General features: G+C 48.5%; 2 protein-coding genes across 2 annotated transcripts in view; both read right to left on the reverse strand.

Annotated features, from left to right (window-relative positions):
* Positions 1–1,633: 1,633 nt before the first annotated feature.
* Positions 1,634–10,599, reverse strand: LOC309534337 (nigwaprin-b-like). The gene is made up of 5 exons (XM_082226604.1): positions 10,581–10,599; positions 5,921–6,055; positions 4,250–4,384; positions 2,676–2,810; positions 1,634–1,793 (listed from the first exon to the last, which is right to left on the reverse strand). The coding sequence occupies exons 2-5, from the start codon at positions 6,003–6,005 to the stop codon at positions 1,789–1,791; spliced, it is 360 nt and encodes a 119-aa protein (XP_082082730.1). The 5' UTR covers positions 6,006–6,055; positions 10,581–10,599; the 3' UTR covers positions 1,634–1,788.
* A 5,014-nt stretch (positions 10,600–15,613) lies between these two features.
* The window catches only part of LOC309534336 (nigwaprin-b-like), a 104,864-nt gene continuing 96,144 nt past the window's right edge, over positions 15,614–24,333 (reverse strand). Inside the window, exons 4-5 of the mRNA XM_082226603.1 lie at positions 16,664–16,798; positions 15,614–15,773 (exon numbers count right to left, since the gene is read on the reverse strand). Coding sequence (XP_082082729.1) covers positions 15,769–15,773; positions 16,664–16,798 — 140 coding nt within the window. The 3' untranslated portion in view covers positions 15,614–15,768. The remainder of the gene's footprint in view (positions 15,774–16,663; positions 16,799–24,333) is intronic.

Below are 24,333 nucleotides of genomic sequence, written 5' to 3' on the forward strand. Positions count from 1 at the left end.
CCCTCCTCAAACCCCTCTTTCCTTCTGCTAAATGGCTGCAGGCAGGAGCAGCGCCTTCCCAAAGGACCCTGACAGATTTCCGTGCCCCACATCCATTTCCTGCAAACCCTTCTTTGTCCAGGAAAAGCAGAAAGAGGGAAATCAAATTGGTTGTTTTCCATGTGCTTGTGAGGCAAAGACTAAATCTCACACTGGAGGGGGGGGCAGGTGGAGTTCGTCCGGTCCTAACAAGCACCTAACAAGGAGAAGCAGGACTAAGATGTTTTAGATCTGCTCCAGAGATCTAGACCATGGGGAGCCCCAAGAAATTAATAAATACAATCATACAATCATAGAATCATAGAGTTGGAATAGACCACAAGGGCCATCGAGTCCAACCCCCTGCCAAGCAGGAAACACCATCAGAGCACTCCTGACATATGGTTGTCAAGCCTCTGCTTAAAGACCTTCCAAAGGAGGAGACTCCACCACACTCCTTGGCAGCAAATTCCACTGTCGAACAGCTCTTACTGTCAGGAAGTTCTTCCTAATGTTTAGGTACTCCAGGTGAGGTCTGACCAGAGCAGAATACAGTGGCATTATTAATTCCCTTGATCTAGATGCTATACTCCTATTGATGCAGCCCAGAATTGCATTGGCTTTTTTAGCTGCCGCGTCACACTGTTGGCTCAAGTCAAGTTTGTGGTCAACCAAGACTCCTAGATCCTTTTCACATGTACTGCTCTCAAGCCAGGTGTCCCCCATCTTGTATTTGTGCCTCTCTCTTTTTTTGCCCAAGTGCAATACTTTACATTTCTCCCTGTTAAAATTCATCTTGTTTGTTTTGGCCCAGTTCTCTAATCTGTCAAGGTCGTTTTGAAGTGTGATCCTGTCCTCTGGGGTGTTAGCCACCCCTCCCAGTTTGGTGTCATCTGCAAATTTGATCAGGATGCCCTTGAGTCCATCATCCAAGTCGTTGATAAAGATGTTGAATAAGACCGGGCCCAAGGCAGAACCCTGTGGCACCCCACTAGTCACTCTTCTCCAGGATGAAGAGAGTACAATTTGGACTATAATTTGATATTTTTAATTTTTTTAGTTTTTTAGTTTTTTAATTGAAGTATTATGATTGGATATTTAATTGGATGTTTTTTATTGGAAAATCAATAAAAATGATTTAAAATGTGAGTGGGCGGGACCAATTACCCAGACAGCAAGCTCAGCCCAGAGAAACAATACCTGCTACTTCCCCTGTCAAATCCCGGCACTGGAGTGCTTAAAGAATGCAAATGTGAAGTCATAAGTATATATATATATATATGTAACTTGTCCCTAAGATTAGCCCCTGGACCTTAACTGGACATGTCATGGTTTTTTGGTTTTTTAAAAAAAGAACCAGGGGGGATCTGGGAAATTAGGGGTTGATTTCCTTAGCGTGTGTTTCAGAGCATTATTAAAGATAGAATGAAGAAGCCTAAAGAAGAACAAGCTTGGTGGAGCAGAACCAGCATGGCTTCTCCAAAGGTAAGTCCTTCCAGTTGAACCAGTTTCCCCAGAGACCAGCAGGCCATCCCGTTTACACACTGCTATACATTCGCAGCAGACCAGTAACCTCTCCTTTCTCTCCCCAGTAACTTGATGGCGGAGACCAAGGTTCATGGGAAACTCATATCACTTTTATTGGGTGAGCCTTGGGTTTCAGGCCACTGCACAGTCTCCTGCTCCCAAGGAAGCCAGAGAGAAGTCGGCTGCGGTGCCTGTTCAAGGTGAGGAGTCTCACGGAGGGGCTCATCCACTCTGGAGTCCAGGTTACCCTAGGACAGAAGAGAAAGCGTCAGAAGAGCCTGGCAGCAGGATCAGACCATCTAGAATAGCATGCTGCTCTCAAAGCAGCCAGGTGTCCCCAAGAACCTCTGGATAGGCTGCCTCTGGAGGCCCCAGAAGAACCTAAGAGCCCCTAGATCAGGCCAGTGGCACATTTAGTAAAGCATCCTTTGCCTAACCCTCTTCCAAAGCCATCCAAGTTAGTGGCCATCATTACTTATTCGGGGAACGAATGCCATAGTTTAACAATGCAGGTCACTCATCCCAGATGCCTGTTGGTTGCTAACCAGCCATGGAAACCATCAACACAAAATCATTGTGCTGTATTGTGCGGTGGATTATAACCAAGCGATTGTGGACACAGGCACGAGCTTTATCAGCACTCTAATTAGCCGTGCTCATCGTCACCATTAGCTCGTCTCCCCAGCTGTCATTTACAGAATTTAAATAAAACAACAAGCCGCTGGCCCTTGCGGAACCCAAGAGAGGTGGCAAAGTGTGCAGCTGCTATGCCATCTAACTCAGCGGTTCCTAAACTGGGCTCCACGGAGCGCTTGGTACCCCGTGAAGCATCTCCAAGGGCTCCGCAAAGAGATTGGAAATAAAAATAAATAAAGATGTGTCTTTGGCATCAGGGAGGCAACTGTGCTCCATAAAAAATTTCTCTCCTGAGAAGTGCTCCACGACTCAAAACCTTTGGGAATCGCTGATCTAATCATTTGGTGGGGAATAATCACTTCCTCCTTACCCAACGAGAGGAGTTGCCTCTCCCTTCTAACACATCAAGCTCCTGGCCTAACTCCCTTCCTGCCACAACTCTTCTGGGGGCCTTGCGGTGAGTGACGGGCTTGGCACCCACTGGCTTCTCTTACCTTTAATGGCTCTCATGCATTCATGGCCACAGCCATTGCTGCAACACTTCTGCTCAGGTGAGCAAGAGGCATCACCCTGACAGCTTTCCACACAAAGCCCAGGTCCAGTGCGCCGGGGACACCGTCCAGGATGTACTGGAAGAGAAAAAGGTGACTCCCATACTGAGATGCTCTACTGGGGATTTGGTTTTCAATGGGTAGCAAGCAGTGGAATGAAAATGGAAACTCCACACAGCGCTTTGAAAGAATGCAGTATCTTGATATAGAATAAAAAGGCAAGGTTGTCATCACGCTGCACTTTGCTTGGCTGCCAACAGGTAATGCTGTGAGCTACAGTGTGATAACTTCTGAGAACTGCTGGGCCATGACAGCAGTGCTGGCAAGCGAGGTGGGGGGGGAGGAGAAAGATGCTGGTGGGCCAACAGCGCAAGCAGGACCTGCCGGAATGCTTCTAAGGATAGGGCAGTGGGGCCTAAGGAAAGTATGGGTGGTATAGTGAGCTCTAGACAGGTAATGGTGAGGTGTCACGGTGCAAGGTGTAAGGTTTGGTGAAATATCAGGGGAGGGCAGTTGAATAAGAGGATGGGGGTTGGGTGGGGGCAAGTTGGTAAGTGAAGTGAAAAGGGGTACAACCCCTGGGCCATCATCCATGGGGTGAGAATGAGAATTTGGGCTTTGGAAGATTAAAATATAAAGGTATGGAATACTGTATGCATGATCGAGCTAACAAATGTTTTAAAGAGGGCAGACAAGGGATAATCTTTGTGGAGAAACGGAATGAATGTTTCTGTAATTTATTGGCACGATAAAATTGTAGAGTTAGAAGGGACTCCAAAGGTCATCTAATCCAAAAGTGAGCAATGCAGGAACCGCAAGAAGATTGAGTGGTATGGGGGTGGGGGCCTCGACGCAAGTGGTTGTGGTCAGAAATACAAGCCTGGCCTGCATTTTGCTCAGGGGGCTCTGTTCCCCGGTGGGCTGGATTCTATCCTGGTTCTAACAATGCCCACTGGGGCCTATGTTCTCCTGTAACCCTGGCTCTCATTTAAAACAGGAGTGGGGGGCCTCCAGGTACCTCGGCCTCCCCATTTTTCCTGCCCACCTGCCCTGCGCTTGATGCCAAATCTAACGGGAGGTGCAGGGCAGGTGGAAGCAGACCTTTCCCAGCCGGTTGCCGTGGACGTGCTGCATGATTGACACGAGGCCCCAATCTGCCTGATGTCACTAGGACAGTGGGATGACTGAGCAGGCGGTTTCTTCCACCCACAAGTCACCATTGGCCCTTGGGATCATGGAGAGAGAAATACCTGGCCCACATGGCCAAAAGGTTCTCTGACCTTTTTTTGAAAAGGAACTTTCTAGACCACGGAGAACCTGTGATAGGAGGCCGAATACGCCACTGCTATACCAGCCAATCATTTGGTGAGAAACAAACCTCCCGCCTTCCATCACCCATGGCCAATGAGAGGACTCACTGCTCCCTTCCAACACGCCAAGCTGCTGGGCCTGAGTGTCTTCCTGCTACTGCTCTCCTGGAGAGAGCGATGGGCTTGGCACCTGCTGGCTTCTCTCACCTTCAACGACTCTTTTGCATGCAGATCCACAGCCAGTACTACAACACTTGCTCCCAGGGCCGCAAGACTCATCACTCTGACAGGAGATTGCACATGTGCCAGGGCCTTTAATCGGAGGACACTGTCCAGGACGCACTGCAGGAGAGAAAGATGACTCCCACACCACAATGCTGTGGAAGTTTTCTTTTCCACAAGCAATGAAGCCCGTGAGCTGAGCGTCCATCCCCCGGAATACAGATCTCAGGCCAGAACAAGCACTCTGCTTCTGGCAAACCAGAGCAGCACACGGAAACGCCGTTTACCTTCCCGCCGGAGTGGTACCTATTTATCTACTTACACTTTGACGTGCTTTCGAACTGCTCGGTTGGCATGAGCAGGGACCAAGCAACGGGAGCTCACCCGTCATGGGGATTCAAACCACTGACCTTTTGATAAGCAAGCCCAAGGCTCAGTGGTTTAGACCACAGTGCCACCAGCGTCCCCCAGTTCAGTATCTACTGGACGGCTAATGCTGTGAGCCTTTCCACCTTCTGCTCAACCAGATCATATGGGAAGATGAAACTATCTATCACAAAGACACCAACACAGTCCTCAGTGGCCAGCCTAAGAGATGTGCTGGCACCCCTAAAATGTCAAACAGCTCTGACCACCAAAAAGTTCTCCCCAATGTTGAGTCGGAATCTCCTTTCTGGCCATTTGAATCCATTGCTTCAGGTCCCCACCTCTGGAGCAGCAGCAAACAAGCTTGCTCCATCTTCTTTGGATATCAGAAGATGGCTATCAGGTCAAGTGTGGGGCTTCTCTTCCCCAGGCTAAACATACCCAGGGGCTGGAAACCAAGCCTTGTGAGAAACCGTTGAGGGAGCTGGGTAGCTTTCGCCTGGAGAAGAGAAGACTGAGAGGTGACATGTGGACCATTCTCAAATATCTGGAGGGCCGTCACATGGAAGTTGAAGGAAGCTGGTTTGCTGCTGCTGCTCCAGATTCAAATGACAAGAGCCCAGCTTCGGCTTCGGCTGGGCAGGGTGGGATATAAATAAATAATAATAGTACCGTATTTTTCGCTCCATTGGACGCAGTTTTTCCCCTCCAAAAATTGAGGGGAAATGTGTGTGCGTCCCATGGAGCGAATGCAGGCTTGTTCCATAGCCACGCGCAACCCCTCCGGCAGGGAGAGGCTATACGGGGCTATGGCTTCTTTAGCTTCATGCAGCCTCTCCCGGGAGGGAGAGATTGCGTGGGGCTAAAGAGGAGGCCAAGGCAGTGAGTGGGATGGATCCCGCTCACTGCCTTGGCTTGTTCCATAGCTGCGTGCAACCCCTCCGGCAGGGAGAGGTTGTGTGCAGCCTGTACTCTGCTCTTTGGGGCTGGGGGGGGGAGATTTTTTTTTATTGATTTCCCCGTCTAAAAACTAGGTGCGCCCTATGGTCCGGTCGCCCTATGGTGCGAAAAATACGGATTATTATTATTATTATTATTATTATTATTATTATTATTATGCAGAGCTTTCTGATGTTAAGAATTATTCAACAATGGAACAGACTTCCCCAGAAGGTGGTGGACTCTAAGAAGGGTGGAGACAGGTTGGAGCAGGTTCAGAGGAAGGCTGTGCAGATGGTCAACACCACCAGAGGAGAAGGAAGCCTGGCTGGCCTGGGATTCTGCCCTTACCTTGTTGTCCAGCTGCAGACGGCAGCTCAACACAGATGGTGAGGAGGCCCATGAGGAAGAAGACGAGGAAGAGCCTGGCTTTCATGGTGCTGTTCCTGATGCAACTGGCAGAAGAGTCTGGATGCTGTGGCTGATCTGGGCCAAGATTTAAACCCTCAGTTAGAGAGAGAGGTGAGCACAGCCCTTGGTTGGGCAAGAGGAAACTTCAGCAACAAAGGTGACAGTTGGCTTTTCATCACCGGGATGGCATAACACAAAGAGTTACACTTGTGCAACAGAACTGCTTCCCCCTATGCGTGAACCCCACGCCCTCCCCAAATTTGCCCAGAGGTGTGCAGGATGCAATTCTCAGAGTAGGAGCAAGTGAGCATTTCCTCCTGCAAGGATAAAGAGTTTTTCCTAAAACCCGATGCTAAGCTAATAAACTGCAAGGATAAATGAGTCACTTCTCCTTCATTGCACCCAAAGGCTCCTTGCTGAGCAGGAACTCTGTCCTTTTGTAGGTGAGTGGCCTCCAAAGTAGGTTGCAACAGCTCTACCTCTTTTTTAAATCAGAACCAGTGAAGGCGGCGAAGGTCCTGTGAGTGTCTGGAGGATGAATGGCAGCTAACAGATTGAGGTTGAATCCTGACAAGACAGAAGTACTGTTTTGTGGGGACAGGAGGAGGGCAGATATGGAGGACTCCCAGGTCCTGAATGGGGCAACTGTGCCCCTGAAGGACCAGGTGCGCAGCCTGGGAGTCATTTTGGACTCACAGCTGTCCATGGAGGTGCAGGTCAGTTCTGTGTCCAGGGCGGCTGTTTACCAGCTCCATCTGGTGTGCAGGCTGAGACCCTACCTGCCTGCAGACTGTCTTGCCAGAGTGGTGCATGCTCTGGTTATCTCCCGCTTGGACTACTGCAATGCGCTCTACGTGGGGCTACCTTTGAAAGTGACCCGGAAACTACAACTAATCCAGAATGCGGCAGCTAGACTGGTGACTGGGAGTGGCCGCCGAGACCACATAACACCAGTCTTGAAAGACCTACATTGGCTCCCAGTACGTTTCCAAGCACAATTCAAAGTGTCGGTGCTGAACTTTAAAGCCCTAAACGGCCTTGGTCCAGTATATCTGAAGGAGCGTCTCCACCCCCATCGTTCTGCCCAGACACTGAGCTCCAGCACCGAGGGCCTTCTGGCGGTTCCCTCTCTGCGAGAAGCCAGACTTTTAGAAGACATCTGAAGGCTGCCCTGTTTAGGGAAGCTTTTAATATTTGATGGATTATTATATTTTAATATTTTGTTGGAAGCTGCCCAGAGTGGTTTGGGAAACCCAGCCAGATGGGTGGGGTATAAATAAATTGTTGTTGTTATCAACATGTTTATTTTAAATGCCTAACTGGGGTGGAGAAAAAAGGAGAGACTGCAAAACAAGCCCAGCCCCTTAGATGGGCCTTGTCACCCACGCAGATGCTGCCCCCAATCCCCTCTCCCTGACCTTCAGAGGACCAGGAGTCATACAGGAATTCATGGGGTCTGGACTAGTGGGGTGCCACAGGGTTCTGTCTTGGGCCCGGTCTTATTCAACATCTTTATCAACGACTTGGATGATGGACTCAAGGGCATCCTGATCAAATTTGCAGATGACACCAAACTGGGAGGGGTGGCTAACACCCCAGAGGACAGGATCACACTTCAAAATGACCTTGACAGATTAGAGAACTGGGCCAAAACAAACAAGATGAATTTTAGCAGGGAGAAATGTAAAGTATTGCACTTGGGCAAATAAAATGAGAGGCACAAATACAAGATGGGTGACACCTGGCTTGAGAGCAGTACATGTGAAAAGGATCTAGGAGTCTTGGTTGACCACAAACTTGACATGAGCCAACAGTGTGACACGGCAGCTAAAAAAGCCAATGCAATTCTGGGCCTCATCAATAGGAGTATAGCATCTAGATCAAGGGAAGTAATAGTGCCACTGTATTCTGCTCTGATCAGACCTCACCTGGAGTACTGTGTCCAGTTCTGGGCACCACAGTTCAAGAAGGACACTGACAAACTGGAACGTGTCCAGAGGAGGGCAACCAAAATGGTCAAAGGCCTGGAAACGATGCCTTATGAGGAACGGCTAAGGGAGCTGGGCATGTTTAGCTTGGAGAAGAGGAGGTTAAGGGGTGATATGATAGCCATGTTCAAATATAGAAAAGGATGTCACATAGAGGAGGGAGAAAGGTTGTTTTCTGCTGCTCCAGAGAAGCGGACATGGAGCAATGGATCCAGACTACAAGAAAGAAGATTCCACCTAAACATTAGGAAGAACTTCCTGACAGTAAAAGCTGTTTGACAGTGGAATTTGCTGCCAAGGAGTGTGGTGGAGTCTCCTACTTTGGAGGTCTTTAAGCAGAGGCTTGACAACCATATGTCAGGAGTGCTCTGATGGTGTTTCCTGCTTGGCAGGGGGTTGGACTCGATGGCCCTTGTGGTCTCTTCCAACTCTATGATTCTATGATTCTATGCTGGATCAGGAACTAGACCTTGGTTTGATGAAGATATTGACCCAATCTGCGGCAGCTGTTGTAGGACCAGAATAAAATGCACGTATTCACATAGAAAATAAAGCATTTTCTGATTAAATACAGGGGATATCAAGGAGGAACGCAAGACTATGAGGACACAGAACCGCAAGATGAATACATAATCGTGGCGAATAGCAGTTAGGAATTTGCGACAAAAGCAGAAGTTGACCTTAGCACACAGAGAATGCTTGAGCAAGATTTTTAAATGCAAAGTTGACACACACGGACTTTTCGGTAAAGGCACTTGGATGAATGTCTAAATAAGTAGCCCACACAGCGTACTGTGTTAAAAGAGCAAATTTATTCAGCTGCTCTCTTCCTGTCTGATTCTGTCTTTTAGAAAAACTGCCAGGCAGGACCCAGTCAACATGAGGGAGGGGCAGCATGAGGTGGGCTGCAGGTGTCCCACCCTATGGCCAAGATTACAGGCACAAGGTATGTGAAGAGGTTTGGGTGTTCTAGGTGCCACACCCCACCCTCAGCCAATCAGCACACGGCACACCCCATGATGTCACAATCCTCCCTCACCCCTCCCTCCCTGCAGTCATGCCTTAACTAATAATAATAATAATAATAATAATAATAATAATGTCACGGCTGCCTCAGGTCCCAGCTCACAAAGGACCAATGCCAGTTTCTCTTTATATACAAAGGTCTTTATTGAAGTCCATTAGTTGTTCCACAGTAGCGGCGCGCAGCCCCACGTCTGTTACGCTCAGACCGCTGAAGTCCCCTCTGAATCAGTCCCTCCCCTGCACCAGTTTAAGATGCTTGCTTTGCTCCACCTCCTCCTGTCTCTCCTTTTCTGCAGGGTCTTTCTGCCCGCTGGAGTTCCGCCCCTCCTGGATTCCCCTGACGCTGAATCTCCCGATGGCTCTCCCTCCCTCCTGCGGGCTTTGGGACCTGGCTCCTCCTCCGGGCTCTCTGTTCTTCCGCGCGCCTGCACATTTGAACTTGGCGCGCGCGCCCAACTTCTAACTTTCCTTTTGACAGTTACACTACTCCCTTCACTGCCCTCCTCCCCTTCCGGGAGGATGGCTTGTTCTGACCCCTCCTCCTTCTCTGCTGCCGGAGCTGCTTCCCCTGACATACTGGAACCTCCCCCCCCCTTCGCTGCGCTCTGGTGGGGAAGCTGGTCCTGATTCCCAGCTGCCACTTTGGGGTCCCCTGCTGGCCCCCTGCTCCTGACACTCTCCCCCTGGGGCTCCCCTTGTCTTGACCACAGGCGCCCCCTTCTGGGAATCCTCTGATTCGCTGGAAAGACTCATGGAATCCCTGGAGTCTTTGTCATCCTCCTCCTCGCTGTCCTCGGACTCTTCCCAATCGTTGTCCGTCTCCTGCCTGCTCTGTGCCTCTCTCCCTGAACCCCTGACAAATAATAATAATAATAAACTTTTATTTATATCTCGTCCTCCCCAGCCAAAGCCAAGCTCAGGGTGGCTAACATCAAATATATAACGTTGGTATAAAATCAAACAATAATTAAATGACCTCCTAAAAACAGGTCAGGGTCAAATTAAAATCTAATTAGATGGCTTTCCGCAGGATTAGGCTTGGGAACAGTAAATGTTCATCAGGCCCAACTGTTTATGCTGATCTAACATGGGCTGGGATGCCTCTTTCATACTAGTTCTTATACAAAAAGAAAGCTAGACAATGATGGTTTGACTCTGCCAACAAACCATCCAGATTATTGCCAATTGAGCTAAAAGACATTCATCAAACATACTGATAAAACAGCAACATCTGAATCTGAAACTGCAGGACAATTTCAACATTCATCACAACATCCAGCTGTCACAGAGGCAGATCAAATATTTGCAAATACATCCATGACAAAAGTAAGAATTTGCAACTCCTTAAGGCACCCGTATAAGAAGAGGAAGATAAGAAGAGGAAGTGAAAGATACCATCACCACCCTGAAAAACAATATGGATGGATTTATGGTTCGTTTTTTAAAACTCTGCTCTGCAACAATGACAGCACAATACACCGCAATGATAAACCATTCACTGCAACTAAAAACACTACCTATGAAACCTGACACAGTTAAGGGAAAATACAACTAACATAAGAGCTGTCTTATGAGCCTTACCTTACCTTATATCTCACTAATAGTATATAGACTCTACTGAAATATGTAAACCAAGACTTGAAAACTTCACATATGTATGGGAAGAGGTGTGGATGTTCTATGTGCCACACCTCACCCTCAGCCAATCAGCATACGACACACCTCAATATGTCACCCCTCCCTCATTCCCGCCCCCTCTCCAAACTCGTACCTCAACTTACATCTCACACGTGCCAATGGCTCTAGCTGGAAAAATACAGTAATTCGGAGAGACAATGATAGCCTGAGTCTGCCAACAAACCATCAAGATTATTGCCAATTTAGCTAAAAGACAGTCATCAAATATACTAATAAAACAGCAACGTCTGAACCTGAAACTGCAAGACAATTTCTACATTCATCACAACATCCAGGTGTCACTGAGACAGAGCAAAAATTTGCAAATACATCCATGCCAAAGGTTAACTGAAGAGAATTTGCAACTCCTTAAGGCACCCATATAAGAAGAGGAAGATAAGAAGAGGAAGTGAAAGATACCATCACCACCCTGAAAAACAATATGGATGGATTTATGGTTCGTTTTTTAAAACTCTACTCTGCAACAATGACATCACAATACACCGCAATGATAAACCATTCACTGCAACTGAAACACCTTCTGGATACATAATTACAGGCAAGTGTATCGGTAATTATAGGCCCAAATAATAACCCACATAAAACACAATCTGACTGATGAATTGCATAACTAAATCAAGATGCAAACAGGATGCTAAAAGTTAAAACAATTCCAAAGTGATTACTTTAAGACTAAACAGGTTTTTCTAAAAATAATATTACTAATCCGGCTTGACATTTGAAAAGTACGTAAGGTTCTTAGCCTGGGTCAACAGTGTGATGCAGCAGCAAAACTAACTAATGATATTCTGGGCTGCATCAACAGATGAAGAGAAGTAATTGTGCTGCTCTACTCTGCTTTGGTCAGACCACCTGGAGTCCAGAGTCAAGTTCTGGACACTTGGGTATGGAGAAGAGGAGACTGAGAGGAGATATGACCCCCATCTTCAAATATCTCAAGAGCTGTCAGATGGAGAATGGAGCAAGTTTGTTTTCTCCTGCTCCGGAGCGTAGTGTTGCAAAAATCAACATTTGGGGCTGAATAAAAACTCATGCAGCAAATGAGGAAAACAAAGGGTTTTATTTTGCAAGCCAGCCAAACAGGCACAGAGGAATACATAATTGTTATCTCTTAAGGCACCACATCGGGGGACGTGAGTGGCGATGCGGTCTACACCATAGAGCCTAGGGCTTGCTGATAGGAAGGTCGACGGTTCGAAGCTCCCGTTCTTTGGAAGCAGGTCAGTGCAAGTAGATAAATAGGTACCGCTCAGGTGGGAAGGTAAACGGCGTTTCCGTGCACTGCTCTGGTTTGCCAGAAGCGGCTTAGTCATGCTGTCCACATGACCCGGAGGCTGTCTAATGCCGGCTCCCTCGGCCTATAGAGCGAGATGAGCGCCACAACCCCAGAGTTGTCTGCAACTGGACCTATAGGTCAGTTGTCCCTTTACCTTTAAGGTACTACATATTCATAGACTGACCCAATCACAAGTTACAGAGCCCTACTATTAGAAAAGTTTCTACTACTTGTTGTTGTTGTTTAGTCGTTTAGTCGTGTCCGACTCTTCGTGACCCCATGGACCAGAGCACGCCAGGCACTTCTGTCCTCCACTGCCTCCCGCAGTTTGATCAAACTCATGCTAGTAGCTTCAAGAACACCATCCAACCATCTCATTCTCTGTCGTCCCCTTCTCCTTGTGCCCTCCATCTTTCCCAACATCAGGGTCTTTTCCAGGGAGTCCTCTCTTCTCCTGAGGTGGCCAAAGTCTTGGAGCCTCAGCTTCAGGATCTGTCCTTCCAGTGAGCACTCAGGGCTGATTTCCTTCAGAACGGAGAGGTTGGATCTTCTTGCAGTCCATGGGACTCTCAAGAGTCTCCTCCAGCACCATATGGTCTTGGCTTATTGCATGTTCATTGAGCAAGCGCAGAAATAACTCTCTCTAAGCAGCACCTTTCTGCACGTGATCTCTTTGCATTCCTTTCTCTACATGGGTATGCCTGAGGGAAGAGGGCCCCCAAGATAGAGCAAGGCCATCCATAGTACAATAAGAACAAAGGCAGCTGTTAGAGTGTGGGGACTGGAAATCATCCCTTTCTTATGCAGACACTTTGGAATGTGGTTTCACAAGATAAAGCAGCTTTGGTACAATAGGCCTGGAAGCCTTTTTTGGCTTGGAGGTCCCTATATGCATCAGTAGGACTCGAACCCATGGCTTCAAGATACAAGAAAGCAGATTCTGACCGAACACCGGGAAAAGCTTTCTGACAGCAAGAGCCATTCGACAGTGGAATGGTCTGGACTCTCCTTCCTTGGAGGTTTCTCAGCAGAGGTTGGGTGGCCTTCTGTCATGGATGCTTTAGCTGAGATTCCTGCGTTGCAGGGGGTTGGCCTAGATGCAATGGGGTCCCTTCCGACTCAATAGTTCTATGATTTTTATGGTTCCGTGATTCTAAGGACGAATGGGCCAAGTTCTTTCTGATGTTTAGTTGGAAACTCCTTCCTTGTCGTTTGTCTCCATTCTGGATTCTGGGAGGACTCTAGAGAGGCCCTTTCCCTCTGGTGAAATAACTCCGTGGTGTGCAGGAATGCAATGGGGAGGGTGGGTGGGTGGGTGCTCTTACTGGTGAAGGAGCTGCCCTGAGCAGACATGAGGGGGAGACGGCCAAGGCCTTTGGCGCTGTTGCCCCCTCCCCCTCCTCAAACCCCTCTTTCCTTCTGCTAAATGGCTGCAGGCAGGAGCAGCGCCTTCCCAAAGGACCCTGACAGATTTCCGTGCCCCACATCCATTTCCTGCAAACCCTTCTTTGTCCAGGAAAAGCAGACAGAGGGAAATCAAATCGATTTTTTTCCATCTGCTTGTTAGGCAAAGACTAAATCTCACACTGGAGGGGGGGGGAGGCGGAGTTCGTCCTGTCCTAACAAGCACCTAACAAGGAGAAGCAGGACTAAGATGTGGAGATCTGCTCCAGAGATCTAGACCGTGGGGAGCCCCAAGAAATTAGTAAATACAATCATAGAATCATAGAATCATAGAGTTGGAAGAGACCACAAGGGCCATCGAGTCCAACCCCCTGCCAAGCAGGAAACACCATCAGAGCACTCCTGACATATGGTTGTCAAGCCTCTGCTTAAAGAGCTCCAAAGAAGGAGACTCCACCACACTCCTTGGCAGCAAATGCCACTGTCGAACAGCTCTTACTGTCAGGAAGTTCTTCCTAATGTTTAGGTGGAAACTTCTTTCTTGTAGTTTGGATCCATTGCTCCGTGTCCGCTTCTCTGGAGCAGCAGAAAACAACCTTTCTCCCTCCTCTATGTGACATCCTTTTATATATTGGAACATGGCTATCATATCACCCCTTAACCTCCTCTTCTCCAGGCTAAACATGCCCAGCTCCCTTAGCCGTTCCTCATAAGGCATCGTTTCCAGGCCTTTGACCATTTTGGTTGCCCTCCTCTGGACACGTTCCAGTTTGTCAGTGTCCTTCTTGAATTGTGGTGCTCAGAACTGGACACAGTACTCCAGGTGAGGTCTGACCAGAGCGGAATACAGTGGCACTATTACTTCCCTCAGTCTAGATCAGGGGTCTGCAACCCGCGGCTCCGGAGCCGCATGTGGCTCTTTTATACCTTTGCCGCGGCTCCGGGGTGGATACTAGCGAGGGGAGGAGGCGCATTGTGCGCCCCGACACTCCCCACTGTGGCGGGCGCTGTACTGGCTGTGATGTCGCATGGGGGCGGTGCATGCGTTAGTCACGCACCGTCCCGACGTCACCTTCCCGCCCGCTGTCAGATTGCGGCTCCAGAGATATATTTGTTTTAAATGTCACAATGGTTTTGCGGCTCCCAGTTTTTTTCCCCTTCGGAAACGGGTCCAAGTGGCTCTTTTTGTCTTAAAGGTTGAAGACCCCTGGTCTAGATGCTATACTCCTATTGATGCATCCCAGAATTGCACTGGCCTTTTTAGCTGCCGCGTCACACTGTTGGCTCATGTCAAGTTTGTGGTCAACCAAGACTCCTAGATCCTTTTCACATGTACTGCTCTCAAGCCAGCTGTCACCCATCTTGTATTTGTGCCTCTCATTTTTTTTGCCCAAGTGCAATACTTTACATTTCTCCCTGTTAAAATTCATCTTGTTTGTTTTGGCCCAGTTCTCTAATCTGTCAAGGTCGTTTTGAAGTGTGATCCTGTCCTCTGGGGTGTTAGCCAGTTTGGTGTCATCTGCAAATTTGATCAGGATGCCCTTGAGTCCATCATCCAAGTCGTTGATAAAGATGTTGAATAAGACCGGGCCCAAGGCAGAACCCTGTGGCACCCCACTAGTCACTCTTCTCCAGGATGAAGAGAGTACAATTTGGACTATAATTTGATATTTTTAATTTTTTTAGTTTTTTAGTTTTTTAATTGAAGTATTATGATTGGATATTTAATTGGATGTTTTTTATTGGAAAATCAATAAAAATGATTTAAAATGTGAGTGGGCGGGACCAATTACCCAGACAGCAAGCTCAGCCCAGAGAAACAATACCTGATACTTCCCCTGTCAAATCCCGGCACTGGAGTGCTTAAAGAATGCAAATGTGAAGTCATAAGTATATATATATATATATGTAACTTGTCCCTAAGATTAGCCCCTGGACCTTAACTGGACATGTCATGGTTTTTTGGTTTTTTAAAAAAAGAACCAGGGGGGATCTGGGAAATTAGGGGTTGATTTCCTTAGCGTGTGTTTCAGAGCATTATTAAAGATAGAATGAAGAAGCCTAAAGAAGAACAAGCTTGGTGGAGCAGAACCAGCATGGCTTCTCCAAAGGTAAGTCCTTCCAGTTGAACCAGTTTCCCCAGAGACCAGCAGGCCATCCCGTTTACACACTGCTATACATTCGCAGCAGACCAGTAACCTCTCCTTTCTCTCCCCAGTAACTTGATGGCGGAGACCAAGGTTCATGGGAAACTCATATCACTTTTATTGGGTGAGCCTTGGGTTTCAGGCCACTGCACAGTCTCCTGCTCCCAAGGAAGCCAGAGAGAAGTCGGCTGCGGTGCCTGTTCAAGGTGAGGAGTCTCACGGAGGGGCTCATCCACTCTGGAGTCCAGGTTACCCTAGGACAGAAGAGAAAGCGTCAGAAGAGCCTGGCAGCAGGATCCGACCAGTGACCCATCTAGAATAGCATGCTGCTCTCAAAGCAGCCAGGTGTCCCCAAGAACCTCTGGATAGGCTGCCTCTGGAGGCCCCAGAAGAACCTAAGAGCCCCTAGATCAGGCCAGTGGCACATTTAGTAAAGCATCCTTTGCCTAATCCTCTTCCAAAGCCATCCAAGTTAGTGGCCATCATTACTTATTCGGGGAACGAATGCCATAGTTTAACAATGCAGGTCACTCATCCCAGATGCCTGTTGGTTGCTAACCAGCCATGGAAACCATCAACACAAAATCATTGTGCTGTATTGTGGGGCGGATTATAACCAAGCGATTGTGGACACAGGCACGAGCTTTATCAGCACTCTAATTAGCCGTGCTCATCGTCACCATTAGCTCGTCTCCCCAGCTGTCATTTACAGAATTTAAATAAAACAACAAGCCCCTGGCCCTTGCAGAACCCAAGAGAGGTGGCAAAGTGTGCAGCTGCTATGCCATCTAACTCAGCGGTTCCTAAACTGGGCTCCACGGAGCGCTTGGTGCCCCGTGAAGCATCTCCAAGGGCTCCGCAAAGAGATTGGAAATAAAAATAAATAAATGTGTGTCTTTGGCATCAGGGAGGCAACTGTGCTCCATAAAAAATTTCTCTCCTGAGAAGTGCTCCACGACTCAAAACCTTTGGGAACCGCTGATCTAATCATTTGGTGGAGAATAATCACTTCCTCCTTACCCAACGAGAGGAGTTGCCTCTCCCTTCTAACACATCAAGCTCCTGGCCTAGCTCCCTTCCTGCCACAGCTCTTCTGGGGGCCTTGCTGTGAGTGACGGGCTTGGCACCCGCTGGCTTCTCTTACCTTTAATGGCTGTCATGCATTGGTGGCCACAGCCATTGCTGCAACACTTCTGCTCAGGTGAGCAAGTGGCATCACTCTTACAGAGTTCTGCGCAGACCCCACCTCCAGTGGGCCGGGGACACCGTCCAGGGTGCACTGGAAGAGAAAAAGGTGACTCCCATACTGGGATGCTCTACTGGGGATTTGGTTTTCAACAGGTAGCAAGCAGTGGAATGAAAATGGAAACTCCACACAGCACTTTGAAAGAATGCAGTATCTTGATATAGAATAAAAAGGCAAGGTTGTCATCACACTGCATTTTGCTTGGCTGCCAACAGGTAATGCTGTGAACTACAGTGTGATAACTTCTGAGAGCTGCTGGGCCATGACAGCAGTGCTGGCAAGCGAGATGGGGGGGAGGAGAAAGATGCAGGTGGGCCAACAGCGCAAGCAGGACCTGCCAGAATGCTTCTAAGGATAGGGCAGTGGGGCCTAAGGGAAGTATGGGTGGTCTAGTGAGCTCTGCTGAGGTGTAAGGTGTAAGGTAATGGTGAGGTGTCACGGTGCAAGGTGTAAGGTTTGGTGAAATATCAGGAGAGGGCAGTTGGATAAGAGGATGGGGGTTGGGTGGGGGCAAGTTGGTAAGTGAAGTGAACAGGGGTACAACCCCTGGGCCATCATCCATGGGGTGAGAATTAGAGTTTGGACTTTTGGAAGATTAAAATATAAAGGTATGGAATACTGTATGCATGATCGAGCTAATAAATGTTTTAAAGAGGGCAGACAAGGGATAATCTTTGTGGAGAAACGGAATGAATGTTTCTATAATTTATTGGTGTAATAAGGTATGATAAAATTGTAGAATTAGAGGGGACTCCAAAGGTCATCTAATCCAAAAGTGAGCAATGCAATGTTATTTCTGTTTCAGACCCTTCAGATTGTGGACAGAGTGGAATGTTTTACAAAGTGGCAGAGAGATATTTCTAAATTTGTCTGGCAGGGCAAAAAGCCCCGAATAAAGTTTAAGATATTAACGGACGCTAAGGAGAGAGGGGGGTTTGCCCTGCCAGATTTGAAGCTGTACTATGAATCTGCTGCTCTCTGCTGGTTGAAAGATTGGATTTTGCTTGAAAACACTGATGTCCTGGATCTGGAAGGGTTTAACAATGCTTTTGGATGGCATGCATATTTGTGGTACGACAAGGTAAAAATCCATAGACTCTTTAAGAACCATATTGTCAGGAAAGCAGTGTTTAATGTCTGGGTAAAATATAAGGACTTATTAGAAAACAAGACCCCAAGGTGGTTATCACCAATGGAAGCCAAGGCCCATAAAAGACTGGAGGCCAAATGGCCGAGATATTGGGAAATTTTGGAAAAAGAAGGAGACACTTGGAGGCTGCAGAGCTTTGAGAAATTAAAGGATAAGGTGCAAAATTGGTTACATTATGCTCAAATCAGGGAGGTTTTTAGACTAGACATGAAAATAGGTTTCCAGGTGGAAAAATCAAAACTAGAAACAGAACTGTTAGAACCTAAGACTAAGGTGCTTTCAAGAATGTATAACTTGTTGCTGAAATGGAACACACAGGATGAGACGGTTAAATCAGCTATGATAAAATGGGCACAGGACATTGGTCATAATATTATGTTTGCTGACTGGGAAAAGTTATGGACCACCGGAATGAGGTTTACGGCATGTAATGCCTTAAAAGAAAACATTATGAAAATGATATATAGGTGGTACATGACCCCAGTCAAGCTTGCAAAAATATATCATTTGCCCGACAACAAATGTTGGAAATGTAAAGAAACTGAAGGAACATTTTTCCACCTCTGGTGGACATGCCCAAGGGTTAAGGTCTTCTGGGAAATGATCTATAATGAACTAAAAAAGGTATTTAGGTATACCTTCCTTAAGAAACCAGAGGCCTTTCTTTTGGGCATCGTCGGCCAAGGGGTGGTAAAGAAAGATAGAACTTTTTTTATGTATGCAACTACAGCAGCAAGAATACTGATCGCAAAACACTGGAAGACCCAAGATTTACCCACACTGGAAGATTGGCAGATGCAACTGATAGAATACATGGAACTTGCAGAGATGACCGGTAGAATCCGTGACCTGGGAGAAGAGACGCTGGAAGAGGACTGGAAAAAATTTAAAGACTATTGTCAGGGAACTGACCTCAGAGGGAAAGGAGGTGATAGGGCTCCCAGAGACTGGGAGAGACTCAACAGCCAAAGCAGGGACCAGCAGGGGGAGCGCGGGGTCTCTGGAGGAGGATCTCAGGGATACTGAGAGAGATGCAGCAGCGCAGGCAGGAAGCAGGGGGGAGAAAGGGGTGAGAGACACGTCCAGTGAAAATAGTGGGGAGGTGTCAGAAGCAATTGCAGGGAGACCCATGCTTCGTCGGAAGCTGTCACGTCGTGAGTCCAGGAGACGTGTTTCCGTTAAGGAACTTCTTTGTTGGAGGCGTTTCCGCAAACAGCCACTGTCGGACTCTAACAGTGACTAGAGCAGACATGTCTGAGGAGCTCTGTCACACACAGAGGTTTGTGGGGCCGCACAAACTCTGAAGGGGCACCATTTTAAGCACAAGCAGCTAATCATCCCCTAATAGCAGTCCGACAGTCTCTGTACGCTGCCTGTGCAGGAGAAAGCATCATGAGCGACCCAGCCGGAGCAGGGGGAGGAGCTGATCCAAGCTTGGAAGAAAGATGCCGAGCATTGGAGGTCCAACTGGCGCTGCAGACGGCGAGGCTCGAGGAGAGGAGGGCTCAAGATGCAGACAAGAAGGGGAGAACCACTCAGTTCCCCAGAAAGGTACCAGGATTGGTGCAGAAGTTTGGGGGGGACCCCAAGGATTACCATGCCTTTAGGACTGAAATGCAATATGCCCTGAATGTCCAGTTTGATGAGTTCCCTGATGAGGAATCTCGAGTTGCTTTTGTAATTGGGCATCTTGAGAAGGGCGCGCGAGACTGGGTTCGACCCCTGATGGCAACGCACAACGATATCCTAAAGGACACTATGAAATTTTTTTGTGCAATGGATATCATGTTTTCCAGCGACGTTGAGGAAGGGGCGGTGCGCAGACAGTTAATGGCTTGCAAGCAGGGAAGCAGATCTGTCCGTGAGTACTGGACTGAATTTACCATGCTGATTCACAGATTGGGGTGGGATTTATCGGCAGCACCCATTCAGATGCTATTTGAAGAAGGTCTTTCGTCAGCTGTGAAAGACGAGCTGGCCAGGAGCCCCAGGGCGGTGTCTATGGATCAGCTGACCAAATCTGCGCTGACCATTGGAGCGCGCCAGGAGGCAAGAGCCTTGGAGAGGCGGGAAGGGAGAGGGGAACGTTGGAAGGAGTTACGCATTCCAGACATTCCTGAGCCAGCTTTCCCGCCGGCAGAGCCGATGGAAATCGGAACAGCCCGCGCGCGCGCAGTTTCAAAGCCCAGTGAGGGGGCGAAAATTGAGGGAAAAGGTACTCAAGCAACTGCACGATAACCCCACAGCAGGGCATTTTGGGCAACACAAAACCATGTGGCTGGTTACCAGGGAATTCTGGTGGCCCAAGGTCAGGGAAGATGTGCGTGAATATGTGAGAGGGTGTGACCGTTGCCAACGAGCCAAGGGGGAGAGGCGGGCACCGGCAGGTTTATTAGAACCACTACCCACGCCGGAAAGACCGTGGGAGGCAGTGGCAATAGATTTTATGACTGATTTGCCCAGGTCCAAAGGGAAAACAGCCATTATGGTGGTGGTAGATCTGTTAACCAAGATGGCACACTTTATAGCCTGCTCACATGCGGTCACAGCAGAAGAAACCGCCAAATTGTTTGTGGAAAATGTGTTTAGGTTGCATGGCGCCCCCTTGAGGGTGGTTTCGGACCGAGGGAAACAATTTACTTCCAGGTTCTGGAGGAAGCTCATGAGCTTACTGCATGTAGAGGTTAATTTCTCTACTGCCCGTCATCCAGAAACCAACGGGCAGGCGGAAAGAGCTAATGGTGTCCTCCAGCAATATTTGAGGTGTTATGTTAATGACAGAGAGAATGATTGGGTGGAGAAGCTGGCGTTGGCAGAATTTGCTTACAACAATGCAGAGAACGTGTCCACGGGAATGAGCCCTTTTTTGGCCAATCACGGGTGTCATCCCCGAGCCTTCCCAGGGGGGGAGGGGGAGAACTGGAGCGTTCCAGCAGCAGAACAGTTCGTTGAAGAAATGGAAGCGATCCATCGCCAACTCCAACTTAATTTAAACCGGGCGAAGGAGGAATATAAGAGGCAGGCAGACAAAACCAGAAGGGAAGGGGAAAGCCTTAGGGTGGGAGACCAGGTGTGGCTGTCCACCCAAGGGTTACCATTTAAAGGAGGTTGTAAGAAGTTAAGACCCAAAAGACTGGGCCCATTTGAAGTCACGCAACAGGTCAACCCAGTGGCTTTCAGACTCCGGTTACCGAACCACATGAAGTTGCACCCAGTGTTCCACAGATCGTTGCTGTCACCGTATATAGGGGACAGAGAGGGGAGGGTCAATAGGGGACCAGCGATGGAGGAAAAAGAACACAGCTACCATGCAGCGGAGATCCTAGATTCCAGGTGGAAAGGAGAGCAAGTAGAGTATTTGGTAATGTGGGAAGGGGAACCGGAGTCGGAAAACACCTGGGTCAGAGCAGAGGATGTAGATGACGAGGTTCTAATTGAAACTTTTCATCAGAGATTCCCTCGAAAACCCCAGCCAGTGGCGAGGTTCCGGAGGGAATACTTCGCCACCACAGACGAAGAAGAGGAGTTGGAGGGGTTCTCTGATTCCGAGGTGGAGGAGGATTCAGCGAGTCGGAACAAAGACCGATGGAGGGAGATGTTCGAGACGTCGGAAGATGAAGAGGATTCGTTTCGGGGTTTCAGCTCCTCACCGCCCAGAGGAGAGGGAGGGGGCGGGGGGGAAGGGGGCCCTGGAGGGGAGGTGGATGTCAGGGAACTGACCTCAGAGGGAAAGGAGGTGATAGGGCTCCCAGAGACTGGGAGAGACTCAACAGCCAAAGCAGGGACCAGCAGGGGGAGCGCGGGGTCTCTGGAGGAGGATCTCAGGGATACTGAGAGAGATGCAGCAGCGCAGGCAGGAAGCAGGGGGGAGAAAGGGGTGAGAGACACGTCCAGTGAAAATAGTGGGGAGGTGTCAGAAGCAATTGCAGGGAGACCCATGCTTCGTCGGAAGCTGTCACGTCGTGAGTCCAGGAGACGTGTTTCCGTTAAGGAACTTCTTTGTTGGAGGCGTTTCCGCAAACAGCCACTGTCGGACTCTAACAGTGACTAGAGCAGACATGTCTGAGGAGCTCTGTCACACACAGAGGTTTGTGGGGCCGCACAAACTCTGAAGGGGCACCATTTTAAGCACAAGCAGCTAATCATCCCCTAATAACTATCTTCAAAAGCATTATAAATTGTATGAATGTTAGGAGGGTGTAAGTTTGAAAGTAACAGGACATCAGTAATTTGCTATTAGGATATATGAAAATAAGCTGATAAAGATATTTAATTTTAGAAAGATGATACAAAAGTAAGGTTATGAAGGGAAACAAGGTAATAAACTGCTGTCTATAAGATTTGAACTGAGAACGCGGAGAAGGGAAATGTGAGGAAGTCTTAAGGTTACGAAAATATGATTAGTTAAAAATTGTACTGTATATTTATCTTTCTTTTCTTTTTTCAACTATCTTTTGTTTAACTTTCTTTTCTTATACTTATGTGGTGAAGGAATTTTGTATGTTGGGTGTTTTTTCTTATTATGTTATGGAAAGAAAACCGCAATAAATATTATAAAAAAAAAACAAAAGTGAGCAATGCAGGAACCGCAAGAAGATTGAGTGGTATGGGGGTGGGGGCCTCGACGCAAGTGGTTGTGGACAGAAATACAAGCCTGGCCTGCATTTTGCTCAGGGGGCTCTGTTCCCCGGTGGGCTGGATTCTATCCTGGTTCTAACAATGCCCACTGGGGCCTATGTTCTCCTGTAACCCTGGCTCTCATTTAAAACAGGAGTGGGGGGCCTCCAGGTGCCTCGGCCTCCCCATTTTTCCTGCCCACCTGCCCTGCCCTTGATGCCAAATCTAACGGGAGGTGCAGGGCAGGTGGAAGCAGACCTTTCCCAGCCGGTTGCCGTGGACGTGCTGCATGATTGACACGAGGCCCCAATCTGCCTGATGTCACTATGACAGTGGGATGACTGAGCAGGCGGTTTCTTCCACCCACAAGTCACCGTTGGTCCTTGGGATCATGGAGAGAGAAATACCTGGCCCACGTGGCCAAAAGGTTCTCTGACCTTTTTTTGAAAAGGAACTTTCTAGACCATGGAGAACCTGTGATAGGAGGCCAAATACGCCGCTGCTATACAAGCCAATCATCTGGTGAGAAACAAACCTCCCACCTTCCATCACCCGTGGCCAATGAGAGGACTCACTGCTCCCTTCCAACACGCCAAGCTGCTGGGCCTGAGTGTCTTCCTGCTACTGCTCTCCTGGAGAGAGCGATGGGCCAGAACAAGCACAAGCCTCTGTGAGAATCCAGGACAGCCCCACTCAGCCCCCCATCCCAAGACCTCATGGGGGTTCAGTATCTAGAGAGAGAGGACCCCGGACAGTCATGTCCAGTCGCAGTTATCTTGCTCTATAGGCCAAGGGAGACGGCATACAGCTTCCAGGTCATGCGGCCAGCATGACTAAGCCACTTCTGGCGAACCAGAGCAGCACACAGAAATGCCGTTTACCTTCCCGCCAGAGCGGTACCTATTTATCTACTTGCACTTTGACGTGCTTTTGAACTGCTAGGTTGGCAGGAGCAGGGACCGAGCAACAGGAGCTCACCCCGTCGCGGGGATTCAAACCACCGACCTTTTGATCAGCAAGCCCAAGGCTCAGTGGTTAGACCACAGTGCCTCCAGCATCCCCCGGTTCAGTATCTACTGGAAGGCTAATGCTGTGAGCCTTTCCACCTTCTGCTCAACCAGATCATATGGGAAGATGAAACTATCTATCACAAAGACACCAACACAGTCCTCAGTGGCCAGCCTAAGAGATGTCCTGGCACCCCTAAAATGTCAAACAGCTCTGACCACCAAAAAGTTCTCCCTAATATTGAGTCATAATCTCCTTTCTGGCCATTTGAATCCATTGCTTCAGGTCCCCACCTCTGGAGCAGCAGCAAACAAGCTTGCTCCATCTTCTTTGGATATCAGAAGATGGCTATCAGGTCAACTGTGGGGCTTTTCCTCCCCAGGCTAAACATACCCAGGGGCTGGAAACCAAGCCTTGTGAGAAACCGTTGAGGGAGCTGGGTAGGCTTCGCCTGGAGAAGAGAAGACTGAGGGGTGACATGTGGACCATCGTCAAATATCTGGAGCGCAGTCACATGGAAGTTGAAGGAAGCTGGTTTGCTGCTGCTGCTCCAGATTCAAATGACAAGAAATGAGATTCTCACTCCTTACGGGGTCCTCGCCATGGGATCACATTCACCCGGTGCTCTACCAGCTGCACTAGCTCCCAGTAGAGTACAGGGTCAGGTTTAAGGTGCTGGTTTTAACTTTTAAAGCCCTATGCAGCCTAGGACCCTCATACCTACGGGACCACCTTTCCTAGTATGTCCCACGGAGGACCTTACGGTCTTCAAACAAAAACATCTAGGAGGTCC

Source organism: Podarcis vaucheri (genome assembly GCF_965113315.1).
Source record: "Podarcis vaucheri genome assembly, chromosome: 6".
Classification (NCBI taxonomy): Eukaryota; Metazoa; Chordata; class Lepidosauria; order Squamata; family Lacertidae; genus Podarcis; species Podarcis vaucheri.